Consider the following 26,174-nt stretch of genomic DNA (forward strand, 5'->3'; position numbering starts at 1 on the left):
ATGTACTGTGCATTGAAACTGCTGCACTGAATAAGCTGACACCTTCTGTAACAGTGCCAGCGTGTATTTAAACCCAATCTGACATTTAGTTTTCAAATAATATTGCATGTACTGTACTATTTTAGGATAAAAACATACATTTGATTTCAGTCAGTCTGTTACAGCCAGTGTAAATGTATGATAATTGTAAAGATTAGCTTTTTGTTTTTTTAATTGTTTCATTCTCTCAGTCACATTCGGGATTCCCCAAAACCCCCCATCAACCACCATCTGACACTGCTGTTTTCACATAAAGACACGCTATTGCTCGAATGTTATTTATTTGGAGACATGCTATAGCTTGAATGTTATTTATGTAGTGAAGAAAGTACAGTGTCAGGTGCTCATTCAGTGTAATAGGAACCATAGCACAGAGAGGCGTGTACACTGCAACAAGTACACATGTCGTAAATGTAGGAAGGGCAGTCCTTGGGGGTGTGGGAGCTGTTAATATTTGAATGTGATGATTTTAAATAGCACAGATCAGAAATCAGCAGTTCTTAGCATTGCACCACGCAAGCTGTCGTATCAATCCGCCTACTGTAACTTGCTTTCTTTTTTCTTCGGTTATAGTCTTGAATAAAAGAACACTTGTTCTATTTGTACCTTTTGTGAAAGTGTTTCTTTGATATTTGGACTTCAGGCTTCATACATTATATAGTTTATGCCTACATTTTGTCATTTACTACTAGAATATGAAAAAGTTTCCATTTTTAAAAATGTGTTTACACAGATTACTGTAGAAACGGAACACATGAAATGCATGTGTTCCAAATAATGATCCATTATTTCCATTCTAAAACTCCACTTAACTCCCAGATAATCAGTCAAGGCATGAGCTGGGAGAAGTTTGTGCATGTTCTACGTCGTTGGGGAAGATGGAATAGCCGGCTGCTTATAGCTTGTCTTTATCAGCACATATAGATGACAAAAGACGCTGGCGGAGAGGTGAAAACGGTTTTGAGAAGCGATTTAAGGTGGGACGTATCTACGAGTTTTTTCATGGCTCTGGTAATTCTAGTGTTAACTCTACATATTAGATCAGTGTTGACACTTCACATAAAAGTAAATTTTATGTTCACTAAATGTTAGGAATTTTACATTACAGAGTAAAAATGTAAGGGTGAGCATTTTCTGCATCATCCATTAATTTGTTTCTGAAGAGGAAATGCTTATGATTATACTGTAATTTGTAATGATAAACTGACTTGAGCTTGGAATTTTGTTATGTAATGTTCCTGATTATATTAGTAGAATGTAAACATGTATATCACTTAAAGATTGTTCTGTGAAAAAGTCACGGTATGTTCCCCTGCAGTTTTACAAGAACAAAAAAATTTTTGACAGGTAAGAGGACACCATTCAAACCATCAAGCTTTCTTTGTGTAGCTAATAGCCAAGCTGTCCCAGAACCTCATCCAATCACTTCTTAAATGTTGTCAGCATTTCTGCTTCAACTACAGTACATGTCCAAGTAGTTTGTTTCAGATCCTCAATTCTTTGTAAAGAAGTGCTTTCTGGCCTCAGTCCTTAATTCTCTTCCACTTTTACACTTTTCTACCATGGTGACTGATTTTTTGTCTGTGATATTCGGGCTCCTGTACATTTTTGACAACCTTTAAGAAGTATCTGGTTGAGATGTTGTACCTACTTGGCTTTTAGCTAACCAAACAATATTTATTGACTGAATGAGCTCCTCTCTTTTATCAACATTCTTGCATGCTTAAATTGCTTAACTAAAGTTACTGAAGCATGGTGGCATGACTGCAGAGTATGATTTCGTATTTATTTTTTTGTCTTTTGAAAGGAAGAATACTTTTTGATTATTTAATGTTATTCTCTTGATGGTACATTCCCAGGTACGAGTTCATCGACATATGACTTGCTGCTTTGTCTCTGACAGTTTGTTTTTGTTGTTTAATTTTTTTTTTTTCCCCGAACAGAATTACTTGGGAATCCAAAAAGAAATGTCATAATTTCATCCAGTGCATTGTTGAATGCTTCCAAGTCAAAAACTCCGCAAGATGCAGCACAACTTCTTCTTGAAGCCCTCTTTTCTAAAGAGACTCTGGCTTCCAGAACAGTTACTGGTGATACCTCACAAGGTCTACTGCAGTTAGATCCAAACAAAATTGCTGCAATCAGAGGTGGGTTCTTCAAGCATTGGCTGTAACTTTTGTGTATTCCTTGCCCTCCTTTGATTACTGGCTTGGTCTTGCATTATTGCCATCATATTTAAAGTTTAACAATCAGTCACATACCTCCATAGTGCAGTAGTTGCTAGATTTGTTTTACTTTCTTGACGACCCATGTGAAATACCACTTGTTTGGTTATGACATAGTGCAACTCTAGTCTAGGAACTGAAGGGATGTTTGGAGATCCAAAACAAGCCAATTCTTTTTTTTTTTTCTTTTTAAATACACTCAGTGCGGTGCACTGGCGCCCTGCCCGGGGTTTGTTTCCTGCCTTGCGCCCTGTGTTGGCTGGGATTGGCTCCAGCAGACCCCCGTGACCATGATATAGCGGGTTGGATAATGGATGGATGGAAATGCACTCAGTTCTAAAAATAGTACAGAATGTCATGTACTTAGTTAATTTAAATAGCTTTCTGATTTATATATGAGGAATGTTGAAACTAATGCTCAACGCCAAGTACCAGTTTATTTCAGGTTGCTCAAGGTTTCTACTATAAGAACATCATAATTACTTAAGGCCTTGCAATTGTTTAGCTACTCAACAGCAATACATAATGTGAATGTGTCATGGGGATTGTTTTCTTACAGATCAAACACCATATACAGCTCCACATATTGCCTAATGATGGCATTAGCTGTGCTGCCCGTCTTACGAGGGGTTTAAAATCTAAGTAATCAATGCAGACCTCTGTGTAACATTTACGGTGCACCATCTATTGAAATGTATTTTGTAACGCATGTAGTAACAAAATGCATTGCTTTTGTCTTTCCAACAAATGGAGCATTAAACATTTGTAGTAATAAAATGCATTACTACAGATAGAAACATATAGTAACCAGAGAGACACGTAAACACCGTTTTATTAAGGTCGATAAACAGTGGTTAAGTTTTTATTTGTTGGGCACATCTTTTAATATTCTGGTGAGATTATTTGCTCACTGTAGTTAAAGCTGAGATGGCTACTTACATTTTTGGGCTTCAGTAGCGCATTTTTTTGTCAGATGGTACAAGCCAAAAGTGGAAATATGACTTAATGAAGATGTCTTCTGCCACATGTTGGTTAAACCTGTGCTATGTACAATGGATTTGAATTTTAAACTTTAATATAATCTAAATACACATTTCTTCTCTAGATGTTTTAAGTGTGTGCTTATGAGGGCTGAAAATTTTGAATTATTCAGCATTACATATTTTAAAGTATTTATTGTATTTCCTTCTACTATATGCAGTAGAACTTGTTTTGTTCAGTGTTTGGGCATGAGACTGTCTGAAGTCTTGTGGTCTGATTCTACTATAGCTGTGTTTCATCCATCCATTATCAAGTCTCCTTAACACTAGAATTACCAGAGCCTACGAAAAAACTCGTAATTCCGTCCCACCTTAAACTGCTTCTTAAATCCCTTCACACCTCTCCGCCAGCGCCCTTTGTCTTCTAAATGTGCTGATAAAGAGAAGTCGGCTATTCCATCCCCCACCAATTTAGAACGTGCACGAACTTCTCTCAGCTCATGCCTTGATTGAGTATCTGGGAGTGAAGTGGAGTTTTAGAGTGGAAATAATAGATCGTTGTTTGGAACACACGCATTTCATGTCTGTTCCGTTTCTACAGTAATCTGTGTCAACACATTGTTAAAACAGAAACGTTTTTTATATTCTAGTAGTAGATGACAAAATGTAGGCATAAACTATATAATGTATGAAGCCTGAAGTCCAAATAGCAAAGAAACATTTTCACAAGAATAACACAATTGCACTTTTATTCAAAAATATAACTGCAGAAACAAAAAGCCACCTTAACATGCGACATTGACAGCAGTTTATTGTAACTGCCTCCGTGGTTCAATAGACTCAGCCCCCGCTTGGGAATCAAGAGGTCACGAGTTCGATCCTGCGCTCCTCCGTTTTGAGAAGTAAACTGCTCTTAGTCTTACTGTTTTAGAATAAAAGCATACTTTTGATTTCAGTCTGTAACAGCCGGTGCAATTTATGAGCCTTGTAAAGGTTAGCTTTTTTTTTAATTCACTTTTCACTCTCTCAGTCGCGTTCAGAATCAATCCATACAACCCCATCTGACACGGCTGTTTTCACTAAAGGCGCTATAGCTCTGCAGTGTACCACGATGCATACTAACGCCCAAACCCCGGTTCTGACACACAAGCGCTGCGAAGCTGCCTTCTTCGTATCTCACCGTCACTTGCTTTTCTTTTTATTCAGTTTTATTGAGTGTTCCTGCCAGTCCCGCATGTTGCTGTATGCTTTTTCTTTTGTACTCCAGGACATGCAGAGGAAAGAATGGTAAAGACCAGTAACTTCGGCGCTATATGCAATCATCAGACACTCCCCATCTGCCCGTGTCGTTCAAACACAGGAACATATATTGGTGTAAAAGTATAACAAAAGTGCACTTTTATTCAAGTGCACTTTTTCCATCGCTTTTCCTGTAAGAAGCAGTGTACACACTTCTCTCTATGCTGTGGTTTCTATTACACACCTGAAAGAAAGAGACAATACATATGAACATATCCAGCATACAGCAACATGCGGGACTGGCAGGAACACTCAATAAAACTGAATAAAAAGAAAATCAAGTGACGGTGAGATACGAAGAAGGCAGCTTCGCCAGCGCCTGTGTGTCAGAACCGGTGGGGGCGTTAGTATGCATGTGGTACAGCACAGAGCTATAGCGCGTCTGTATTCTGTTTTTTTTTGTACTCCAGGGCACGCAGAGGAGAGAATAGTAAAGAGCAGTAAGTTCGGTATATGCAATCATCAGACACTCCCCATCTGCCCGTTGTTTTGTTATACTTTTCAATACTTTTATACTGCTCAAGCGGGCATGCTCAAAAATACACGTGTAATGCCACGAAAAGTGCACGCAGACACTTCATTTCGCAAACAAAACAAGTGCACTTTTATTCAAAACTACCTGTATAACCGAAGAAAAAAGAAGCAAGTTACAGTAGGCGATTGATACGACAGCTTGCATGGTGCAATGCTAAGAAGTGCAGATTTTCATTCCGTGCTATATAAAATCATCACATTCAAATATTAACAGTTCCCACACACCCAAGGACCGTCCTTCCTACATTTACGACCGCGTGTACTTGTTGCCGTGTACACACCTCTCTGTGCTATGGTTTCTATTACACTGAATGAGCACCTGACACTGTACTTTCTTCCCTGGGGAAGGTCCGCATCAGAGAATTTCCAGTTCCTGCATAAATTCACACCCGATCTGGCGCTGTTAGTTTTCAAATAATATTGCATTAGTGTGATTATATTTTCACATATATTGTCTCTTTCTTTCAGGTGTGTAATAGAAACCACAGCATAGAGAGAAGTGTGTACACTGCTTCTTACAGGAAAAGGCGATGGAAAAAGTGCACTTGAATAAAAGTGCACTTTTGTTATACTTTACACCAATATATTTTCCTGTGTTTTGACCGACACGGGCAGATGGGGAGTGTCTGATGATTGCATATAGCGCCGAAGTTACTGGTCTTTACCATTCTTTCCTCTGCATGTCTTGGAGTACAAAAGAAAAGCATACAGCAACATGCGGGGACTGGCAGGAACACTCAATAAAACTGAATAAAAAGAAAAGCAAGTGACGGTGAGATACGAAGAAGGCAGCTTCGCCAGCGTTTGTGTGTCAGAACCGGGCGTTAGTGTGCATCGTGGTACACTGCAGAGCTATATCGCTTGTCAGATGGGGTTGTATGGATTGATTCTGAACGCGACTGAGAGAATGAAAAGTGAATAAAAAAAAAGCTAACCTTTACAAGATCATAAATTGCACCGGCTGTTACAGACTGAAATCAAATGTATGCTTTTATTCTAAAACAGTAAGACTAAGAGCAGTTTACTTCTCAAAGCGGAGGGGCAGGATCGAACTCGTGACCTCTTGATTCCCAAGCGGGGGCTGAGTCTCTTGAACCACGGAGGCGGTTACAATAAACCGCTGTCAATGTCGCATGTTAAGGCGGCTTTTTGTTTCTGCAGTTATATTTTGAATAAAAGCGCAATTGTGTTATTCTTGTGAAAATGTTTCTTTGCTATTTGGACTTCAGGCTTCATACATTATATAGTTTATGCCTACATTTTGTCATCTACTACTAGAATATAAAAAACGTTTCTGTTTTAACAATGTGTTGACACAGATTACTGTAGAAACGGAACAGACATGAAATGCGTGTGTTCCAAACAACGATCTATTATTTCCACTCTAAAACTCCACTTCACTCCCAGATACTCAATCAAGGCATGAGCTGAGAGAAGTTCGTGCACGTTCTAAATTGGTGGGGGGATGGAATAGCCGGCTGCTCCTAGCTTCTCTTTATCAGCACATTTAGAAGACAAAGGGCGCTGGCGGAGAGGTGTGAAGGGATATAAGAAGCAGTTTAAGGTGGGACGGAATTACGAGTTTTTTCGTAGGCTCTGGTAATTCTAGTGTTAAACTAGTTCAGTGTCCTCTAATAGTATTCATTGATTTTATTAGTAGCAGTAGGAATATGGCAGAATACCCTTTTTTGATTGAACAGTAGTTGTGGCAGGGAATCAGCTAGATGCAGTATAGAGCCATCTCCTTTTAATTGCAAAATCATTTCCAATTTGTTCCTGCAATGTGAAAGAAGACCCCAGTAAGTATGAATTTATATAAATTCTTTTCATTTAGGAGTCACCCTTTCAAACCCAATACTATCCACTAAATCACAGGTTTGCTGTATTTACTAACATAGGCAGTGTGTCACCATCTCCGTTGGTGTGACATGGGCCTACAACCACCAAGTAATGGTGTACTGGTTGTCAAAGGAAAGCTCAAATGGCGGAGTGATGGCTGTGAGGCTAGGGATCTGCACTGGCAATTGAAGGTTGCCGGTTTGAATCGCGTAAATGTCAAAAGGGGCTCTGCTCTGTTGGGCCCTTGAGCAAGGCCCTTAACCTGCAATTGCTGAGCGCTTTGAGGAGTGAGAAAAGTGCTATATAAATGCAAAGAATTATTATTATTATTACATAATCCTCAAGGTTAATTTTTCAAATCTAAAATCTGTCTCATTGATCTCAATTAGTTATAGAAGGGGATACAATAGTATTTGTCATAAAAAGGAAGAAAATAAGTGAATTTTCATTTCAGAATTAAACTTGACTATAAGTGCTTTTTGTTTAAAATCCAAAGCATTTTCTTGTTTTTCATATGGTGGTGCATCATCTAATTTTTTTTTTTTTTTTGAATTATTCATTTAGAGTGGCTAGAAGACAATTTTCCTTCCTTTAATTTATCTTTACTTGGGAAGGACTGGATTGGCTGCATTTCAGTAATGAATTCCATCACAAGGCAAAAACGTGAGAAAAGAATGAAAGTAAGTATAGAGAATGAAATTTTCAGTACTAGTTTATTGTATGACTGTTATCTTTATTTATTTTTTAAATCTTGCAGAAGCTTGCCATTTATAATGTATTGTCTTGAGGTACCTCGCCTAGAGTTGGGCAAAATTCACCACAAAAGTGTAAAGACTATGATTCATGAACGGTGTGGACCTCCAGTCAAAGTTGGGCTCTTCAATGTTATGATCAAGGAAAGCAAGCCCTGTGTGTCTAGAGAGTTGTAACCCTGACATGTAGGTTCTAATCTCTCAAAAATGGCAAAAAAAAAAGATTTCTTTAAATGAAAATATGTTGGCTTAGCTTCAGAAATCGCTTGGTAAAAGAAATTGACCATTTTCAGTATTAAGAAGATTTTAACTAGAAAATGGGCACCACGTATAGGACTGTGCAATCTAGTGGACTATAAATGCATTCCTTACACAGAATGTTAACAGCAGGCTCTAAATTGTTTAATATTTTGCATCATGAAACCATCTATAAAAATAGTTGCCGTGATTTTATGATTATTAAAGTCATATGAATTAAAACAAAAAAAGTTGCATTATTTGCCATTGGAAGACAACTGAAAGCCCAGTGTAAAAATACATAAAAATTCAAGTATCATTTGTAAAATTAACAGTTGGATGCATATTGTCAAATATCAGTGTCCACCAAGTGTAAAGTATCTGCAGCTATTGCCATCACCCTCACCACCAACATCTTGGACCCCCAGCTGGGTGTTTGTGAATCACATAACAGAGACCAAGATATCTGAGCAGTTTCCACCCAGGTGTTGGCCTCACTTATCAGGTCATTTATTGCTAAATTCCCCAAGCATTTTATCATTAATGTGAGAATGAATAGCAAATCTAACCAAAGGCTTTGTCATCAGTTAAAGGGTAAGTGTTTTGTTTTAGGGTTTTTTTTTTTTGTTGTTGTTTTTTTTAAGCCATATATTCACACACATGATAGACTTTAAAATGGTATTAGAAGCTGTGTTCTTAAATGAAGTATCTTTTGTAAACTCATGAAATGTATTGTGCTTGTCCTTATGGTTTAAAATAGGTTCAAACGTTAAATCAGAAGCCTTCATATATAATTGTTTAATTATTTTAAACATTGTATGCTTTGGAGCTGCAAAGGTTTCAATTTCACAAAATATGCCTTTTGGGTTTCTGATGTATGTTTGTAACAACCAAAGGAGACTGAAAGTAATAAATTTGGTCAGATTTTTGTCATCATTGCCCTTTTGATTAGTACACACTCCTGTTCACTTTTCTGTTCTCAGTCAGTGTTGTGGGTTGAGCTTTGTGTAAATAGGTGGTTTATGGTGACATTGCCTTCCTGTTAAAATGTTTTGAAAATGCCAGGATGTAAATATAAAATAGAATTTTATTTGTCCCCATGGTGACATTTGGCTTTTTCCAGAAACTCTTTACATAGATACATAATGAACACAGAGATTAATATGTAGATAAATATATACATGCACACTTTGGTATGAAAACATACCAGAATGACTATAAATCAAGAAAATTAAAAAGAAAGACGTTCTGACATGGCAGTCACAGTCATAATGAGGCATTATGCAGACATATTGCTGTTGGTATAAAAGAGCCCCAGTAGCTTTTCTTGACGTATTTCTGCCAAATAGTTCATTGGCTTAAAAGTCCTCAGAGTTCATGTGTCAGATAGTGGATGTGAAGCAGTGTTCATAATGGCATTCAATTTTTTTTTTTAATTCTCTTCTTTACAAGATAACCATAAAGATAACTTTATAACCTCCACGGGGTCCACAGTACATCCCATAATCAGGCCCACCCTTTTAATTGGCTTGTTGATTTGTTGTGCCTCTCTTGAAGTGATGTTACTGGACTGGGCACACCACAGTTTAGAAAAATCGCCAGCCATCACAGAGATAAAGATGATGTAAGTAATGTCACAACCCACATTAAAGGAGTGCAATCTCCTAAGGAAAAAGAGCCTGCTCTGCCCTTTCTTACATAGTTCTTCAGTTTTATGAGACCAGTTCAATCTATCATTGATATGGAACCTTAGGAACTTGTAGGAGTGCACCACCCTTACATTTGTTTCTTGAATAGTGACTAGACATACAGGTTGTTTGGTGCAGCAAGACCAAATAACCAGGGGCCTCGTGCATAACGCCGTGCATAGAATTCGCACTATAACATGACGAAAGCACAAAAGCCGAAATGTGCTTATGCACAGAAAAATCCAGATGCAGGAATCTGTGTCTAATGCAACTTCCGTGTTCTTCCGCTCCATAAATCCCGATCAGCGTGAAAAGTAACGCACGTGCAAACGCCTTCTGTCCTGCCCCATCTCCTCCCAGAATTACACCTCTTTGAATATGCAAATATAAATAGACCTTAAGCTCCGTTTTCTGTGAAAAGGCAATGGGAAAAGCAAGAGGGAAAATAGAAGAATTTCAGCGAATATCAAGTGGAGGCAAAGAAATACATACTATTTGTTGGTTTATACAGTGGAATAAACAACAAAAGGAAGTTGATTGAATGACATAGCGTGTTGGAGAAACTTGAAAGCTCAAGTTCACAAAATCACACAGTGCCCGAGATAAAAAAGAAGTTGTCAGATAGCAAAGTCGCCGTGAAAAGGCGAGACATAGCCCACCATCTGAGTGTCATATGAAAGCTTATTAGGGTACAGAGGAAAAAAAATAGGCACACAGTAGGAAAAAAGCACGAAATGTTAACTTCAATCTCGAAATTTCCACTTTAATCACAGTGTATTTTGTCATTAAAGTAGAACATCATAAACTTCATCTTAAAATCGTTTAATTTATTAGTTTCTCAAATCCCATCGTAACTAAAGTAGCATGTTAAATGCATTTACTCGGATTAAACGTTTGATCTGTCATCTACGTTCTATTACAAATAAAATATTGACATTTGCCATCTCCACATCATTGCATTCAGTTTTTATTCACAATTTGTTTAGTGTCCCAACTTTTTTGGAATCCGGTTTGTATACAGACGGGTACCTTATATTAAATACATCTACAACAGTGCAAAATGAGAAACACTGATAGAAATACTTGGAATACAAGATTACAGTTCAGTGATGAGGCTATCTTCATAGTCGGGCATAGTGCAGGTATAAAATGAGGGCTCATTTGTCTAAATCCAGTGAAAAAGTCCAGCAACACTCACAAATCAAAGTACAGGCAGCTGAGGGAGACAAACAGTAAAGGGCGCAGCTGGGAGTTCTTTTAAAATGTCAAAATCACACAAATGTGTGTACGCATATTTGGAGAGAATATGGATTACATATGGATAACACTTTTACAATATTCATTCAATCTTAAAATATGGATCAGCAGTTGAGACCATTCTTGACATGAAAATGGACAATTCTTTCTGTTTTAAGGCATTTTTCTTTTCACGTTTGGCCTTTTTAAACATTTTAACCTGAAAGAACAGGCTCAGCATTTTTTGACAATCTTTTTTTAAATGCCTCACTTAAGAATAGGGATGCTCCTATTAGGGTGTTTTTTTTTAGGCCAATCCTGATCACTGATTTCATGTTACTTGATTGGCGGATTCCGATATTTCTTTATGCTTTTAAAAAACATTTTACACTACTGCATAACTTGCAGGGAAATCATGGGAGGTTGGTGGCAGGATTGGCACTCCAGCCATCTTAAAAAAAAAAAACTTCACAAAGCTCTGAGACTACAGAAAGGACTCCTTTTTGCTCTCTGTGGGAGCAGCTCTGCTGTAGCCGGCCATAGGAAGGCTGCTCACATCATGAAGGGAATGGGGGGAAAGCCCTTGGGAGCCCAATCCCTGGAAGAGTCGAAACCGTTGGAGAGCCAATAGGATCAGAATTAATGTGGTGCTGAGGCGTCACCCGCTGCACGGCAGCACTTGGGTCCCAATATGAGGCAGCCCATACAGGTGGGAGCATGTAACGTTTTGTCTCTCAGGCAAGATGATCATCTTCCTCTGCTGTCGGAAGAGCTGCATAAACTCCACATTTCAGTGGCAGCACTCTCTGAGGTACGCAGACCAGGGACTGGCCAGATCTCTGTAGGTGGATTACACCTTTTATTGGTCTGGTCGGTCTGATGGCTGTCATACTCGGGGATTAGCTGTTACTGTAGCGGATTGGCTTCTTCTGATGGTGTCCGATGTCACTCCTTGTCTGTTGTCTCAGTGTGTGCTCCAACTGCTGTGAGTGATGTCTCGCCGAGGGAGAAATTTTATTTGCAGCTTCGCTCGGTGGTTGATGGGTGCCCACGTGTTGACACTCCTCTGGTCATGGGTGACTTCAATGCAGCCAATTGTCTCGGTTCCCATGGATCTGGTGACCTTGGTGATAGTGGCTCCATATTCCTTGACTTTGCAAAAGGTCAGGGGCTGCGAATCGCTGGATCCTGGTTCCTGCACCCTGAACCGCATCATTGGACTTGATACTCCAATACTGGTGGTGCGGTGAAGGAGAGCAATCACATCCTCGTGGGCAAACGCTGGAGGCTCTTGCAAAACTGCAGGGTCTACAGAAGTGCCCAGTTTGTGAATTCTAATCACAGACTTGTTGTTGCTACTCTTAGGATACAGCTAATGTCCAGTAGGTTACCACCTACTTGGAAAATGAGCCTGGACTTGGCCAGACTCCAAGAACAAGCTGTTTCTAATGAGTTTGCATGAAGTTTGTGTGAGGAACTTTCAGATTTGGGTACGACTGACGATCCTAATGTGATGTGGGAGACCTTACGTGACAAGACCTTGAAGGTTGCTGAGGGTTGTGTTAGTGTTACCGGTGTTCCCAGAAGGAGATGTTTCATCTCGCAGGGTACCCTGGATATCATTGAGAGGAGTCGCAGTGCACGGCTCAATGGCAACTCTGGTCTGTACCGGGAACTGAGAAGGACGGCTGTGAGGGCTCTGAGGGGAGATAAAGACGCGTTTGTTAGAGGAATCTGTGAGCAAGTGACGCACCACTGTGGTCTAGCGACCCATTTCCTGCTTACAGAGGAATCGAAGCATTACGCACATCTGAAACTTTTCCTCAGAGAGTCGCAGTCAGGGCAGCTGTTGGAACGGTCCTTACGGATGACACTGCAGTTGTGACCCGCTGGGCTAGCTACTTTGAGAAGTTGTTCAACGCTGATCCTCTGGCTAGGATGTTGGATATCTCTGGGTCCACAGTTCTAGAGGCTGATGCTCCGATTAGCTGTGAACCACCCAACGTCACTGGGATTGCACAGGTGGTGAACTTCACCAGGCTGGTGGTAAGGCTATACTGGCATTGCAAGCAATCTTTGCTTCCATTGGGAGACTGGAAAACGGGACTTGTCGTGCCTCTCTGGAAAGGGAAGGGTGATCGACTGGATTGTGGCAACTACAGGGGGATAACATCATTGCTCTCGGTGCCGGGTAAGATCCTTGCTAGGGTCGTCCTCAATAGTATCCGTGATCACTTGCTCACCTACCAGCAACCGGAACAGTCTGGTTTTACACTTAAGAAGTCTACCATTGACCGCATCCTGGCCCTGTGGGTTGACATGGAGCGCAAACGTGAATATCGGCAGAGTGTGTTTGCAGCCTTTGTCGATTTTTGCAAAGCGTTCAACTCAGTGGATCAAGCTGCCCTGTGGGACATCCTGAAGGTTCACGGGATCCCCTTGAGGTTGCTGGATATCATGGCCGGCCTGTACCCCTGGTACTGTGAGTGCTGTGCAGAGTGGAGGCAGGAACTCTGTGTTTTTTCCAGTTGATTCTGGGGATCGTCGGGGTGTGTTCTTGCTCCTACTCTGTTCAATACTTGTATGGACTGGATGTTGGGCAAGGTTGCGTGGGACATCTGTTGGTGAAGAATGGTTCACAGATCTTGACTTTGCTGACAATGCTGTGATCTTTGTGGAGTCAATGGAGGCTCTGATCAGGGTGCTCGAGAGACTGAGAGAGGAGTCAGAGTGTCTGGGCTTACACTTTCCTGTATAATAACCAAGATCCAAGCCTTTAATGACCTCTTGGGCACAGCCATCAGCAGTGTGTCTGTTTGTGGAGAGAATGCTGACCTTGTTGAGACGTTTACTTACCTCAGCAGTGGCATTCATGTCTCTGGAGACTCTTCCTATGAAGTTAGTAGACAGACTGGGAGAGCATGGGGGGGGGTCATGATGTCGCTGGAAAGGGTTGTGTGGCGCTGCCGATATCTATGCAAAAGGACGAAGGTCCAATTCTTTAGAGTCCTGGTGCTTCCTGTCTTGCTATATGGTTACGAGACATGGACGCTATCCAGTGACCTGAGATGAAGACTGGACTCCTTTGGTACTGTGTCTCTCCGAAAAATCCTTGGGTACCGTTGGTTTGACTTTGTGTCGAATGAGCGGTTGCTCATGGAGTCCCAAATAAGGCACATTACCTGAATTGTGAGGGAGCGTCAGTTATGGCACCACGGCCATGTGGCGTGTTTCTCCGAGGTTGATCTGGCTCATAAGATCCTCATCGTTGGGGACCCGAGTGGCTGGACCTGGCCAGGAGGTCTCCCACGTAACACCTGGCTGCGGCAGATACAGGGTTATTTCTGGAGGGTGGGACTGGGCTGCGTGTCTACCTGGGGGGTTGCAAACTGGGATCCCATGTTGTTTCGTTGTGTAGTGGGTGTGGCAACGCAGTGTACCAGTGCATGCTCCCCAAGTTGACTTGACTTCTATATTAAAGTGTTCCCTTCGGTATTTTTGTACGTAAACTATAGAGCACAAGTGTTAACTGATTATTTTTTTATTAACAAAATGAAATTCTGTAGCCTTATTTTTCAGTGACTATAAAAATACTAAAATAAAATTTCCCTAAAACGCATACTTTCACTAATATATATATACAGGAATATTTATCCATAATATATATGGCATAAACGAAAATAAAATAATTTTATAATTACATCCAGTCATAGTTTATTTTTTTCTGTAATGTACCTATCTAAAACCAGCCTTAATAAGAAAGTAGTTTTCACCTTTTCTTTAACCAAAAATGACATATATTTCATGAGATTTTTGAGACTCTGACATGCCCCCAACTGCATTGTGCACTGAAACCCTGTTAACGCAGGAGGTTGTTCGCCACCAGTGCAAGTCAAGGTTCACCGGCTCACCGCATAATGTGATGGTTGATGCGGGGAGCATTTCAAAGCAGCTACTGACTGACCCGGCCTTGCGCTCGCTTTCTGTCTTCTGTCTTGTGCAGGAAGGCTAGGCTTCTGTTCTTTTGATCTGAGAAGGGTGAGAATGCAGGATGACGTCATTGTCACTGCTTGCATGCTGCATGTGTTTAAGTGACAGCTCCTGTTTGAATAAATGCTTTGAGAATGTTCTGCCTTCACAAGATAAACTCACACAATCAATGAATTAATATTAGCAATTAACCACTGCTTAAATGGAAATATACATGTACTTGTAGGTTTTAATCACTAATTGCAATTCAGCTTTTTTGCTGTAAATATATGCATTTACTGTACTGTATATATAAAGGTTTTTTCAGTGTATCAGCTAGACATTTTTGTTGAGGTATAATTATAAAATGTGGATTACCATTTTGATTATGTAGTACTTGATTCTGACTAAAACGTACTGTATTTAGAAGGTCGTAAACAGGTTTTCTATGCTCTAACTGCGAAAATATTTGATTTATAAAGAATCCTACTTCGCAGAAATTCATTTATCACGGCAGAGTCTGGAACGGATTAACCGCGATAAACGAGGGTTGACTGTATACTGTGCTGTGTGACATACAGAAATAAATAAGCACAGTACAAATCTAAAAAAAAAAAATATTAGCTCAACTGCAAAATGTATTTTTTTTTTTTTTACTTGGAAACCTGTTAAGCATGTTAGTCATTTCTTCTTGATAAACAACTTACAAACATTTGATACCCTTGCAGCTTTTTTTTTTCTTTTTTCATTTACTAAGCAGCAACTTCAACTTCTTCATCTTTCCTTCTTTTCCCAATTAAAAATGTAAGCTGCTACACTTAAAACAATCTCATTATCCAAACTGAATTAGTGTCCATTTTAGTTTAAAGGACAAAATAAAAACCTTGTTTTTCCAATTCAGTTTTCTCAGTTTATTTGTCAGCCTTTTTTTTTCTTTTCTTTTTTAGTGAAAATCATCCGATTTAGATTTAAGAACATATTTTACTATGGCAAATTAATGCATACAGTAATTTTTTGGGAAGGGTTCAGTTTGAAAACTACCAAACATCACCTTCAAGCCAACATACACCTGCACCTGTCAGTGCATTTCTCCAGCATACTTTCAATTTTTTTTTATTGACAAGCTAATATCGTTTTTAGATTTTCATTTGCCTATAAAAGTTTTCCCTAATATCTGTTTTTTGAATGAAGGATTGTTTTAGCTTTTGAATATATTTATATAAAAGAGTGGTTAGGCTTAGGGTTAGGGTTACTACTTTAGCTAACACTGCTAATTTTAAACCTGATCTGTAAAGCAAAAAGTGTAAAATTTAACAAAACCCAATGTCATGTAAGGAATTGCCTTTCTTCAGCAATTTCAATTAGAAGGTGCCAGAAGGAAATTTTAATATTCTAGCATGATTTTATAAATTTCCACTAAGGCTTGTTGGAAGAGTTCTAAACTGTTCACTTAAATAGAAAGCAAGGTGTCATTTTGATTTTCAAATATTCTAATGTAATAAATGAACAAGTAGTTCATAACCAAAATGGTGTAAAGTGTGACTACAGCAGAGTTTGTAATGAAGTTAGCAGAGAAGAGACTTCATATTCTTAACTTTATCCAAGATATTCATTCTAGGCAAAATGAGGTTTGCTACCCACCTATTTCTTTTCTTGTGTTTAAAATGTAGATGCTGAACACCTTTTCAAATGACGGAGGAGAGCAGGATTCCCAAATCTGTGTTGTGCTCGAGTCTGATTAGGAAGGAATGAAATGGAGAACGGGCAGGCGGTCTGTCAGAGGGAGCACCTTGAATGGAGTCTGCTTCTATAATGTCAAAGCTTTCTCGGAGTTCTCCTTTTCTTTTATCCCCAGCCCAGAATTTACCCCCACAGGCTACACTGGAGACCACACTGTGAAGAGCTGGCGTTTGGCAAGTGCAATTTTAACTTGGATGTGTATAGCATTAAAAACATGACCTTCTTTAATGAAATGGCAGATTAAAAAAATAATTTAAAAAATTACCCAAATACTGGACATTTAGACGGCGATGTGTGTTTTTTAAGCACAAGCCAATCTGCAGTTTTCCAACACCATGAAATGTAATTTTATGATGGCATCTGCTGCTGTGTTTAAAGAACTGTTCAGTGATTCACCGTCAGCTCAGTTCTAATGCACACTGTGAATGAAGAATGAGGTGTAGACAATACACTTGCGATGTGTCATTTGTGTTTGGAATACTTCTACGTACGGACATTTAAAATACCATCTTAAGCAGTAAATGATGGATGACGTCACTCCAGTTCGGTGTACAGCATGCATGGTGCCATCTTGGATTATTTGGGATGTCCTTGATATGGAAAATCAATTGGAATGAAAGTCTGTTACAAAGCATATTGTCCTTTTTATTTTTCAATATATTCAACTTTGGAGGAGTTCCCTTTTTTTTGTACAGTTGATATGTGCATCAAGCGGTTTGAAATGGATTTAATGGTACAGTACATATTTAAAGCAGAATGAACAAACGTGCTGCAAAAGTTCTGTTCAGAACTTTTAACTGTTTTTTACTTTTCAGAACCCCTTTGAAAAATAATGGATTAAGTAAAATTTTGCTGCAGAAAAGAAGTGTGTAAATGTTGCCTAATCAGTTAAAACAAATCTGTCAAATTCTTCTTTATCTCTGGAATCCTTTCCGAAGTGAAAATCTGAGCAGGGATGAGACAAGATGAGTTTTAAATCCATCAGACAGAAGGTAATGCAGACACTCAAGCCTAGGAACAGATGAATGGAATGGAGAATAAAACGTAATATTTGAAAGAAAGGGAGAAAATGAGATTTGAAACTTTGGTAATTCTGTTTCTTGCCTAGCGTTGGGACAGTGGAAATGGCAGCTGCTCTTGACCAACTGCAGTCAAGGAAGATGATCTCAAGTCTTCTACATGAGCGGCTCTTGATGTACGGTAGACGCTTTGAAACAATGAAAGCTTTGGAGTGCTGATAACCACACCTTACAAAAGCATTCTACGCACCTTATCTACGTTTTAGAAACATGTCCCCCTTTAAATTGTGTGTTGGCTGATAACGTTCAACTGCCCATAGGCTTGGCCAGCTATGTGGCGAATGCAGAGCAGATGTTTAGTCAGCGGTATGCTGGGATTAAGAGACAACATAAAGTAGATGCCAACGCGAAACAGGTTTTAATTTTAACATGTTTAAATGTGCTAAAACGTGCTTAGGAGTAATCTAGAAAAGTAGATAAACTTTGTTGGTTATTAAGAGAAGCCCTAACATGAAAAGTAACCTTGTGTTAACTTGAAATGGGAAGCCTTTGTAATGTGGCTTACTTTCTGTGTCATCCTCTCAATTTTTATTTTTACCATTTGTCCTCTTTCTTCACAAGTTGAGTATAGCAGACCATATTGGCAGATTGTCTTAGGGTTTTTATTTTACTTTTTTTAATTGTACATTTGTTTACTAGCTCAGCCAATAGATGAAGTTGTTTTTTTGGTACTCGCTGTGCTGGTTGTCTAAATAGTCAGCACAGACCTCGGCATAAGTGTTTCCGAAGAGGTTGTACTCATGTCAGCAACATGGCCTTGTTCTGCCATAGTATACAAATGGCTTTTATGTTAAGTGGAGAATCAGAATTTGTGCCAAAGAACCATTCTTGACACCATTACACTATCACCATAAGCATGTTCTACTGACTAAAAGGATCCATAGACTCTTGCAAGGTACACCAAACTCTACCACAAGTGGCTGCAGAAACACCGATTCAGCAGAGCCAGTTATCCTTTATCCAGTTTTGCTGACCAAAGGCCCAGTGTGGCCTGACCTTCCTATAAGATGGTGTGGTTTGCTGCTGCAGCCTATCTCCTTTCAAGAATCAACATGCCACAAGCTTGGAGTGGCCCTGTGAGCTGCCAGAGCAATCCTCTCCATTGCTTTTTAGACATGAGGAGTCCAATAGGATGATGGGGTTGGGGGAAATTCTCTTTAGCTTACTTTGCCTCAGAGGCCCCTGGTTTGTAGTCCTCCTTAAGCAGCTATTTTTCAATCCAGAATTGAACTTTAGGAGTGCCAGCATTTTTCAACCCACAGAATCGTTTTGGTGATATGCTTTATTAATTGCAGAGGGGAAAATTTGTCTTTGCAAGACCTTTGGGGGTCAGCTATTGTACAACACCCCAGGAGTAATATTGGAACAGAATAAGATGGTTCAGTGGTGTTAGTGCAATTATAAAGGTTTCTCTAATAATCAGTTAACATTACAACATGATTAATTATGTGCTACTTTAGGACAATGGAATTACGGCTGCCTAACATGGCTTTACTGTCACATGTGAATAGTACATTGTAGCAATAAAAGCCATTTGAAAAATTAGCAGTTTATTGGCTAAATCAATGTAATTGTACCCTGATGAAGTATCACTTTTTATCAAAACTATGAACATTCTGGGTTGATTATAAAATTTTGAACACTTTGTCGGTTGAAGAGTAGCATAATGAAATGCTTTATGTATGCTTCCCACCCAAGGTAAGACAATCACGGTATGAAAGGTTATGCTTGGTGGTAGACCTGCAACGGCAACTCTACAATCAAAGGATGAGTGGCTAGAGGGGGTGGTCTGCACTCAAATGGCTTACACGCTGCAGGTTTTCTTTCAGCTGGTTTCTTCATTTATAGCCCACAGGCAGCAGATGACTGTGTGCTCAAGGTTTCTTTCTGTATTCATGCTTTTGTCATCAACAGTCACCCTACAGTGTTCTGTATGGACTTGTCCTTGAATGTTCAAGATGGTGTGGGAAGAGTTGGAAGGCAAGAGGGGCAAGCAGAAGTAGATATGAATCACTGGTGAAGGCTCCATCTTTATTTTACACAGCACCTTCCCGGTGTAAGGGCAATACAAAAATCATTTGTATGAAAACAGTACAATGTATGTACAAATAAACAACAATAAAATTAATTTGAGATGAAGAGAAGAAACGTCAGTGCAATAACATACTATTGTCAAAGGCTATGACCAAACAGACCAAAGAGCTGGAAACAACAGAGGGGATTTGAGTTTTTGGAACAGCAAAGTGAGAAAGGTGGCGTTGGAGGGTCTCGTTTGATCTTTAATCAGTAACACGGCACTGTTACTCATGATGATCAGGAATGCAGGTACAAATGGTTTGGTTTGTAAACACATCGGCCTGTGTCCAGTCACGTGTGTGAAATCTGAAGACCTAACCAGTCAAAAACAGTTCACCTCTGCTCTGTTGTAGCCAGCAGGTCATCTTTCCAAGGGTAAGCACAGCTCATTTTCATGAGTGGTATCCCCGTACAACTTTTGAGTATACTAGAAGTGAAAGCAGGTAAAGGGACTTGCTAATAGAGCCATTAAACAGTCATTTATGGGGATCAGCCTGACCACTTGCTGGTAGATGCAGAAATGTCTGAAATTGTAAAAAATCTTGCAACAGTTGTAAATGTTACATTTTTTTCATAGTCAGATACACTTCTTTAAAAACAGAAAACGTTAATTCAAAACAACATGGTTATTATAACCTGATAATGTGACGCTGCAACATTCATTCAATTGTCCACATCTCCTGCTAGAACACCGCCCCAGTCTACTTTAAAGGGGGTCTAAAAATGAACAATGGGCACAATTTTGCCCAATGAGGATTTTCATTTAATGAGAAAGCAGTGGTCAGTTTGGGCACGTACATAAGTTAATGTTATATACACTAGATTATTTTATAGAAAATAAAATCAAAAATTTTTTCCAAAAAAAAAAAAAAGTGACTCAGAGGAATATCCCAACATCTTTTTGGTGCAGGTAACTTCTCTGAACTGTTTTCCAACAAGGCTGTGTTGGTTTGAATTAATCCTTTCAGTAGCTTTCCTAAAATTCCCCTTTTAATCTCTGCTCATATCGTATTTTGCGAATAGCACTATTGATGGCACCAACGCAGACTTTCCAGTCTTTCCCATCTTCACTCATCTGTAAATAAGGAAATCGTCCTTTCAAGTACTCTGCAAAAAAGGAAATGAGAGAGAGGCTTATTTTTACAATAATAAAATAGAGGAACCGTAAATGTACAATTTTGTCATGAAATTCTAAATTCCCCCCACCCCCGAGTTAAATTAGCATTAGCGGATTTCTATTCCTATTTCTAGCTGATAATTTTGAATATAAATCAAAGTAAACAATTTATAACCCAAGAATGTGTACAGTATAAAGTGTGTGGAATTGTGTTAAAAACTGAGGACAGAAGGCAAGGCAGCACTGTAAACGCAAAGATTTAAATGAACTACACTGAGATTTTTATTTAAATACTGAAATAAGATCTTAAATTATTTAATTTGTTAGGGACAGGTCCTCTGGACTTTGCTATTTGACAAAAGGTAGCTTTCAACTCTAATGAATACTGAAGAGACCTAAATAAATAAATGGCTCAACACGCAATGGAGAGATGAACACAAAGGAAAATACCAGGCCTGCTCCTCTTTGGACTTACCAACATCTCCAGTACCACAATAAGACCCCTTTCTTTACCTCCCATCTCTTTTGGTCCCACCACTCCCTCCTGCCAGTGAACAGTTCCTTGCCTTAAGGTGCCTCCTGACTCTAAACCCCTTGGGGTCCCTGCTCAAGACGAGTGCTGGTTGCACTTCTGGAATACGAAACAAGTGCATAAAAGTCCAAGGCCTCCAAGTTCTGATGGCCTCTTAAGATCACTACATCGGGTTACAGGACCAGGTCTTCTTAAAAATAGCCAGACAGGTTGCGACACACAAACAATTTCTCCCACCAAGCCTTCTATAAAAGTAACGGGGTCCCTGCCCTGCTCCCCTCCCACATTTCTTCAATGGCATTTCAGTTCTGTGGCTGCAGGTTTTTATTCTAACCAGTTTCACAATTGGTACAACTCATTTTTAAATCTCATTCTTTAGTGATTGATCTTTATTTTCTTATTCCAAAAAAATGTTCGCTTTCACCAAAACCTTGAATACTTCATTTGATTTTGGCATTTTTTTTAATTCACACTTTTCTATAGAAACTGCTCCCCTAAATGTAGCCACGTGTTGACAGCATTGCATGCAAAATGACTGTAGTGCCTCACTAACTGGTAAGAAACTTCTTGATGAGTAGACCAGTTAGGCCAGGTTTATACTTCACGTGACGCGATGCATGCTGCAGTGGACGCTCCTGCTTTGCAAGTGTTTTACTGTTTATACTTGTGCGCGTACTTTACATAAATCTGGAGGAATCCACCAGGTGGCAGTGTGAGATATTATCACGGTGAGAACAGGCTCGGCTTCGCTGTGTTGTGAATTGCCTGGAACAGTTATTAAATTCCGATGACACATAATATCCCTGAAAAGGATGTTTAATAATTAAATCCCATCAATCGAAGGGATTTGTCCATTTCAGCTTGCCTTGGGCACGAGGCAGAAACAATCCATGGACGAGGCATCAGCTCATCGCAAGGTGAATACATGCACACACATACACACATGGGGGGGTGACAAGATGGTGACACTAAAATGACGCGAGTGTAATTATTAGCAGTATTCATTATTTAAACAAAATTAAACGATTTATCTGTAAAATGCAACATACATACTTTAATGCATTTCATCATGAAAGTGATATCAAGTATAAATCTAAGGATTCTAAATATGCAGAGAGTTGGAATATCATACATTTAATGTGTTCAGTGTGGCGATCTATTGCTGTCAGGTCCTGAGGAGGTTTTAAAATGTATCGTATCATTTCATGTATCAAGCACCACGAATGCATCTGTATGTCAGCATTTTGCTTCACCACATCGAAGCGCACACACCGATCCAATCTCGTAGGATCCACAAAGCGGCTTTGTCACAAGTAGATAGTAACCAGAGACTCTGACATCAAATTCTAACGTTTATCACACTGCGCCCCCCGACTTTTTGCTGGTACTGCAACTCGTGCACCCGTCGCGTTAATTTCTGAGGACCTGCTCAGAGGACGCATCAAATGAACGCTGGGAACGCATAGCAGCCATGATGCGTGCGCATATGCGTTCCAAGCGTGAAGTATAAACGAGGCCTAAGCGTGGCACTGAAGTTATTCAAGGTATGCGCCCAACACATTTCTACTCATCGGCATTTGGATAGGATTATGGGAGCAACTCTCCTGAAATGGGATAAGGCACTATAACATTAGGCAGCTTTTCAGTCGTAGCCTTTGTCGATGTAATCTTAGTGAGTGAGAGACAGTCCGCAATGGCGCACTCCCATGAAGCCAGTGTTCTAGTCGGACATCCCTAGTGGCTCACTCTTTAGATAAAAGCTGTGTCCGTGACAGAGCGGACAACCAGTGAATGCTCATTCAAATAGTGCAGTGACGAGGAATTTTAACACCGGTGTTTTGGACCTCACAAACAAAATATAAGCTCATCCATCTGATAGCTCCTGTTGTACAGACCATGACATAATTTGGGGAATAAAATAGTGAGGGGCTCTGGTCAGACAGCATGTTATTAGCAGTATTAAAAAATGGTGAGCACAACAGTGTTGGAAGATCAGTTGGTAAAGTAGGCATGGGCAGCGGGTTTTAGCCATTTAAATTGACACGGTTAGGCAACAAGATCAGTAACTGCAGTCGGCAAATCTGACATACCCCATGACTAGAAGTTGAAGTGTGCTATTGGCTTAGATAAAAAGAAAAACGGCAAAAGAAACAACACTTAATGCAATGACAAAGAATGCAAATATTAATGAATTTCCTAGAAGTATTTGTAGGCAGATAAATAAACAAAGATCAATTAAAATTACAAATGAAGCACCGATTGTCAACCTGGATGGAATAAAAACCTGCAGCCATGAAGGTCCATCAGAACCGGTGGTCTAAGGCCTTAGCCTGTTTCTCCCTCTTCATCAGGTAAACGCTAGGTCATCTTGTCTTCAGAATAGTTTCCTCACTTGTCACAACTCTTCTTCTCATGTATTGGTGTCCCAACCCACTGCCATTCTTGGACACCAGGTATACTTACCTGGCACGCTGCCCCTTCCTCAAGCAATGACAGTTTAATATGATGCTACTGCTAATACACACCTTCTCTCTCTTTTTGCACTTTGCCATCCCTATCATATATCAGACTGACACCCCCTTGCCCACCAAACAAGCAAAAGCAGCTGTTTAAAGTAGAACGTACTTGAGGCTTCTTTAAAATAGACATGTGATTGCAAACTTCAAGTGTCGTCCTACCTCGGAGTGCCCCGATTGTGTTGGGATCAAGTGCCGCTGTGCCCCGGTCTTTTATCCCATTCACATTACTCTTCACTAGCACTTCTTTTGTGAAAAGATACTTGATAAGAAAACGTGCGATGAGCTCTGGCCTTTTTCTCAGGTTGGCTTCCTGAATTATAGCTTGGGCTATTTTGATCTTTCTTCTTGGATCACCCAGGTATGCTGTGAATAGCAATAACAAACAATACATTCATTTATAATAAAGTCACCACACTTTACTGAAAACATACAAGCATGACTAGCTATCCATCCTGTGAATCTGTGCAGTCTAATTTGGGGGTCAACGGGAGCTGCAGTCTATGTCATTAGGGCCAGAATCAGCTAAGGGTGAAGTGACAAACCATCACAAGGCAGACACAAGCACAGACCCCCGCTCACTGGGATGCAGCCAACTTAGACACCCATTAAACCAGTGTTTCCCAAACTCGGTCCTGGGGACCCCCTGTGGCTGCAGGTTTTTGTTCCAACCAGATTCCTAATCAGTGACAACACCTGATAGCACTGATCTCATTTGATTAGCTGGTATTTTTTTTTTCTTTTATTCGACATTCAGAAAAGCATAGCAGCTGATTTTTACATTTATAAGACATTTAGAAATATTTCTGCTTTTGCTATAATGCTTAACTCTCTTTTGTTGATTTCATTATACTTTGCCCTTTCTATGTGCAGTTTTCCCCCCTTCGTTGTATCTTAACGATAATTTAAAACGAGCAGATCAGACACCCAGGCAAACAGCAATGAACAATCAAAGACTGCAACTACTTTAGAGTCAGATGCACTAATTAGTAAAAATTGGATTAATTAAACAATTACAAGACCTAGAAAAGCAGAATAAAAATCAAGATGAAAATACTGTTAAAAAGAAAAAAAAATACATTATTCCTATATCACTGCTTGGTACATTTTTATATATACAGGGTGGGCCATTTACACACATGACATGTCACATGACCCTCGTCCTATTGAAAAAAACAAAAGTTGGATCCAAATGGCCGACTTCAAAATGGCCACCATGGTCACCACCCATCTTGAAAAGTTTTCCCCCTCACATATACTAATGTGCCACAAACAGGAAGTTAATATCACCAACCATTCCCATTTTATTAAGGTGTATCCATATAAATGACCCACCCTGTGTGTGTGTGTGTGTGTATATATATTTATATTTTTAGCAAACTTAGTTTTCTAATTTCTATATCATTCTATCCCTAAACACAGAACTTTGGAAAAATCAGTTCACTTAATTAGCCCAGGAGTTCAATTAAAAACAGAATCTGGTTGGAACAAAAACCTGTAGCCACAGGGGGTCCCCAGGACTGAGTTTGGGAAACACTGCATTAAACCATAATGCACCTTTTGCATATGGAAGGAAACCTAGAATATTCAGAGAGAAATCCCAGTGGACAACTGGGAAAACATGTGAAATCCAAAACTTTGGACAAGTCAGTACGGACAGGCTGGTTAAACCAGAAATGTATTCTGGTCTTTTAATCTGTCCACTGCTGCTGCAGCCAGGCCACGGTGAGAGTTTTCTAGTCTTATTTTTTACTTAGTTCAGTATTTTACCGTAATGATTGATAAAGCGACACATGAAATAACACTAGTTTAAATTCAAAATTTCACCAGAGTTAAGTTTTAACAACAGCTACCACAATAAGCACAAGTGTGTCAAGGATCCATCATCCTGAGGTGCCATCTTGAGCTCAGTTTTTATTTGAGTAACTGGTTTCCTAACATGCACCCAAATGCTGCTGGGGACAGGCTTTGACCCCAAGACCTGAACTGATTTGGTGGAGAATTATCTTAACTATTCGAAAACCTGAACTGTTCTGTTAAGCACAGTGGGATAGCCTAAACCCACCCCAGCACAAGTGGGGCTCTCTCGCAGGGATCTCTCATGGAGAAGCCCTAACTTAGTCATGTTTGCATAATCTAATAAAAATAACAGCAAGTTCTCAGACTGTGGGGAGAACTCCATACAGAAGGCCTCTTGATGGGATGTAGCCCAGGTGCAATAAGGCTTATTGTACAAAGTGTTCAAGTATCCCCCTGTGCATATGGCTTATCCTGTTATACAGCAGGCCGACTAACAAGACATCTGCTTCCCCAAAG

General features: G+C 39.7%; 2 protein-coding genes across 8 annotated transcripts in view; one reads left to right on the forward strand and one right to left on the reverse strand.

Moving 5' to 3' along the window:
- The window catches only part of LOC120523596, a 91,338-nt gene extending 72,176 nt beyond the window's left edge, over positions 1–19,162 (forward strand). Inside the window, exons 9-11 of one of the 2 annotated variants that reach the window (XM_039745033.1) lie at positions 1,983–2,186; positions 7,481–7,596; positions 16,469–19,162. In XM_039745033.1, the coding sequence (XP_039600967.1) occupies positions 1,983–2,186; positions 7,481–7,596; positions 16,469–16,540 (392 nt within the window). In that variant the 3' untranslated portion in view covers positions 16,541–19,162. Of the gene's footprint in view, positions 1–1,982; positions 2,187–7,480; positions 7,597–16,468 lie in introns of those variants that run through there. The other variant, XM_039745034.1, reaches the window with a different exon arrangement.
- A 483-nt stretch (positions 19,163–19,645) lies between these two features.
- Positions 19,646–26,174, reverse strand: part of LOC120523597 — a 61,480-nt gene continuing 54,951 nt past the window's right edge. For all 6 annotated transcript variants that reach the window (XM_039745038.1, XM_039745039.1, XM_039745040.1 and 3 more), the window contains 2 exons: positions 24,021–24,224; positions 19,646–20,800 (listed from right to left, as the gene is read on the reverse strand). In XM_039745038.1, the coding sequence (XP_039600972.1) occupies positions 20,670–20,800; positions 24,021–24,224 (335 nt within the window). In that variant the 3' untranslated portion in view covers positions 19,646–20,669. The remainder of the gene's footprint in view (positions 20,801–24,020; positions 24,225–26,174) is intronic.

The sequence above is a fragment of the Polypterus senegalus genome, chromosome 2 (assembly GCF_016835505.1).
Source record: "Polypterus senegalus isolate Bchr_013 chromosome 2, ASM1683550v1, whole genome shotgun sequence".
Classification (NCBI taxonomy): Eukaryota; Metazoa; Chordata; class Cladistia; order Polypteriformes; family Polypteridae; genus Polypterus; species Polypterus senegalus.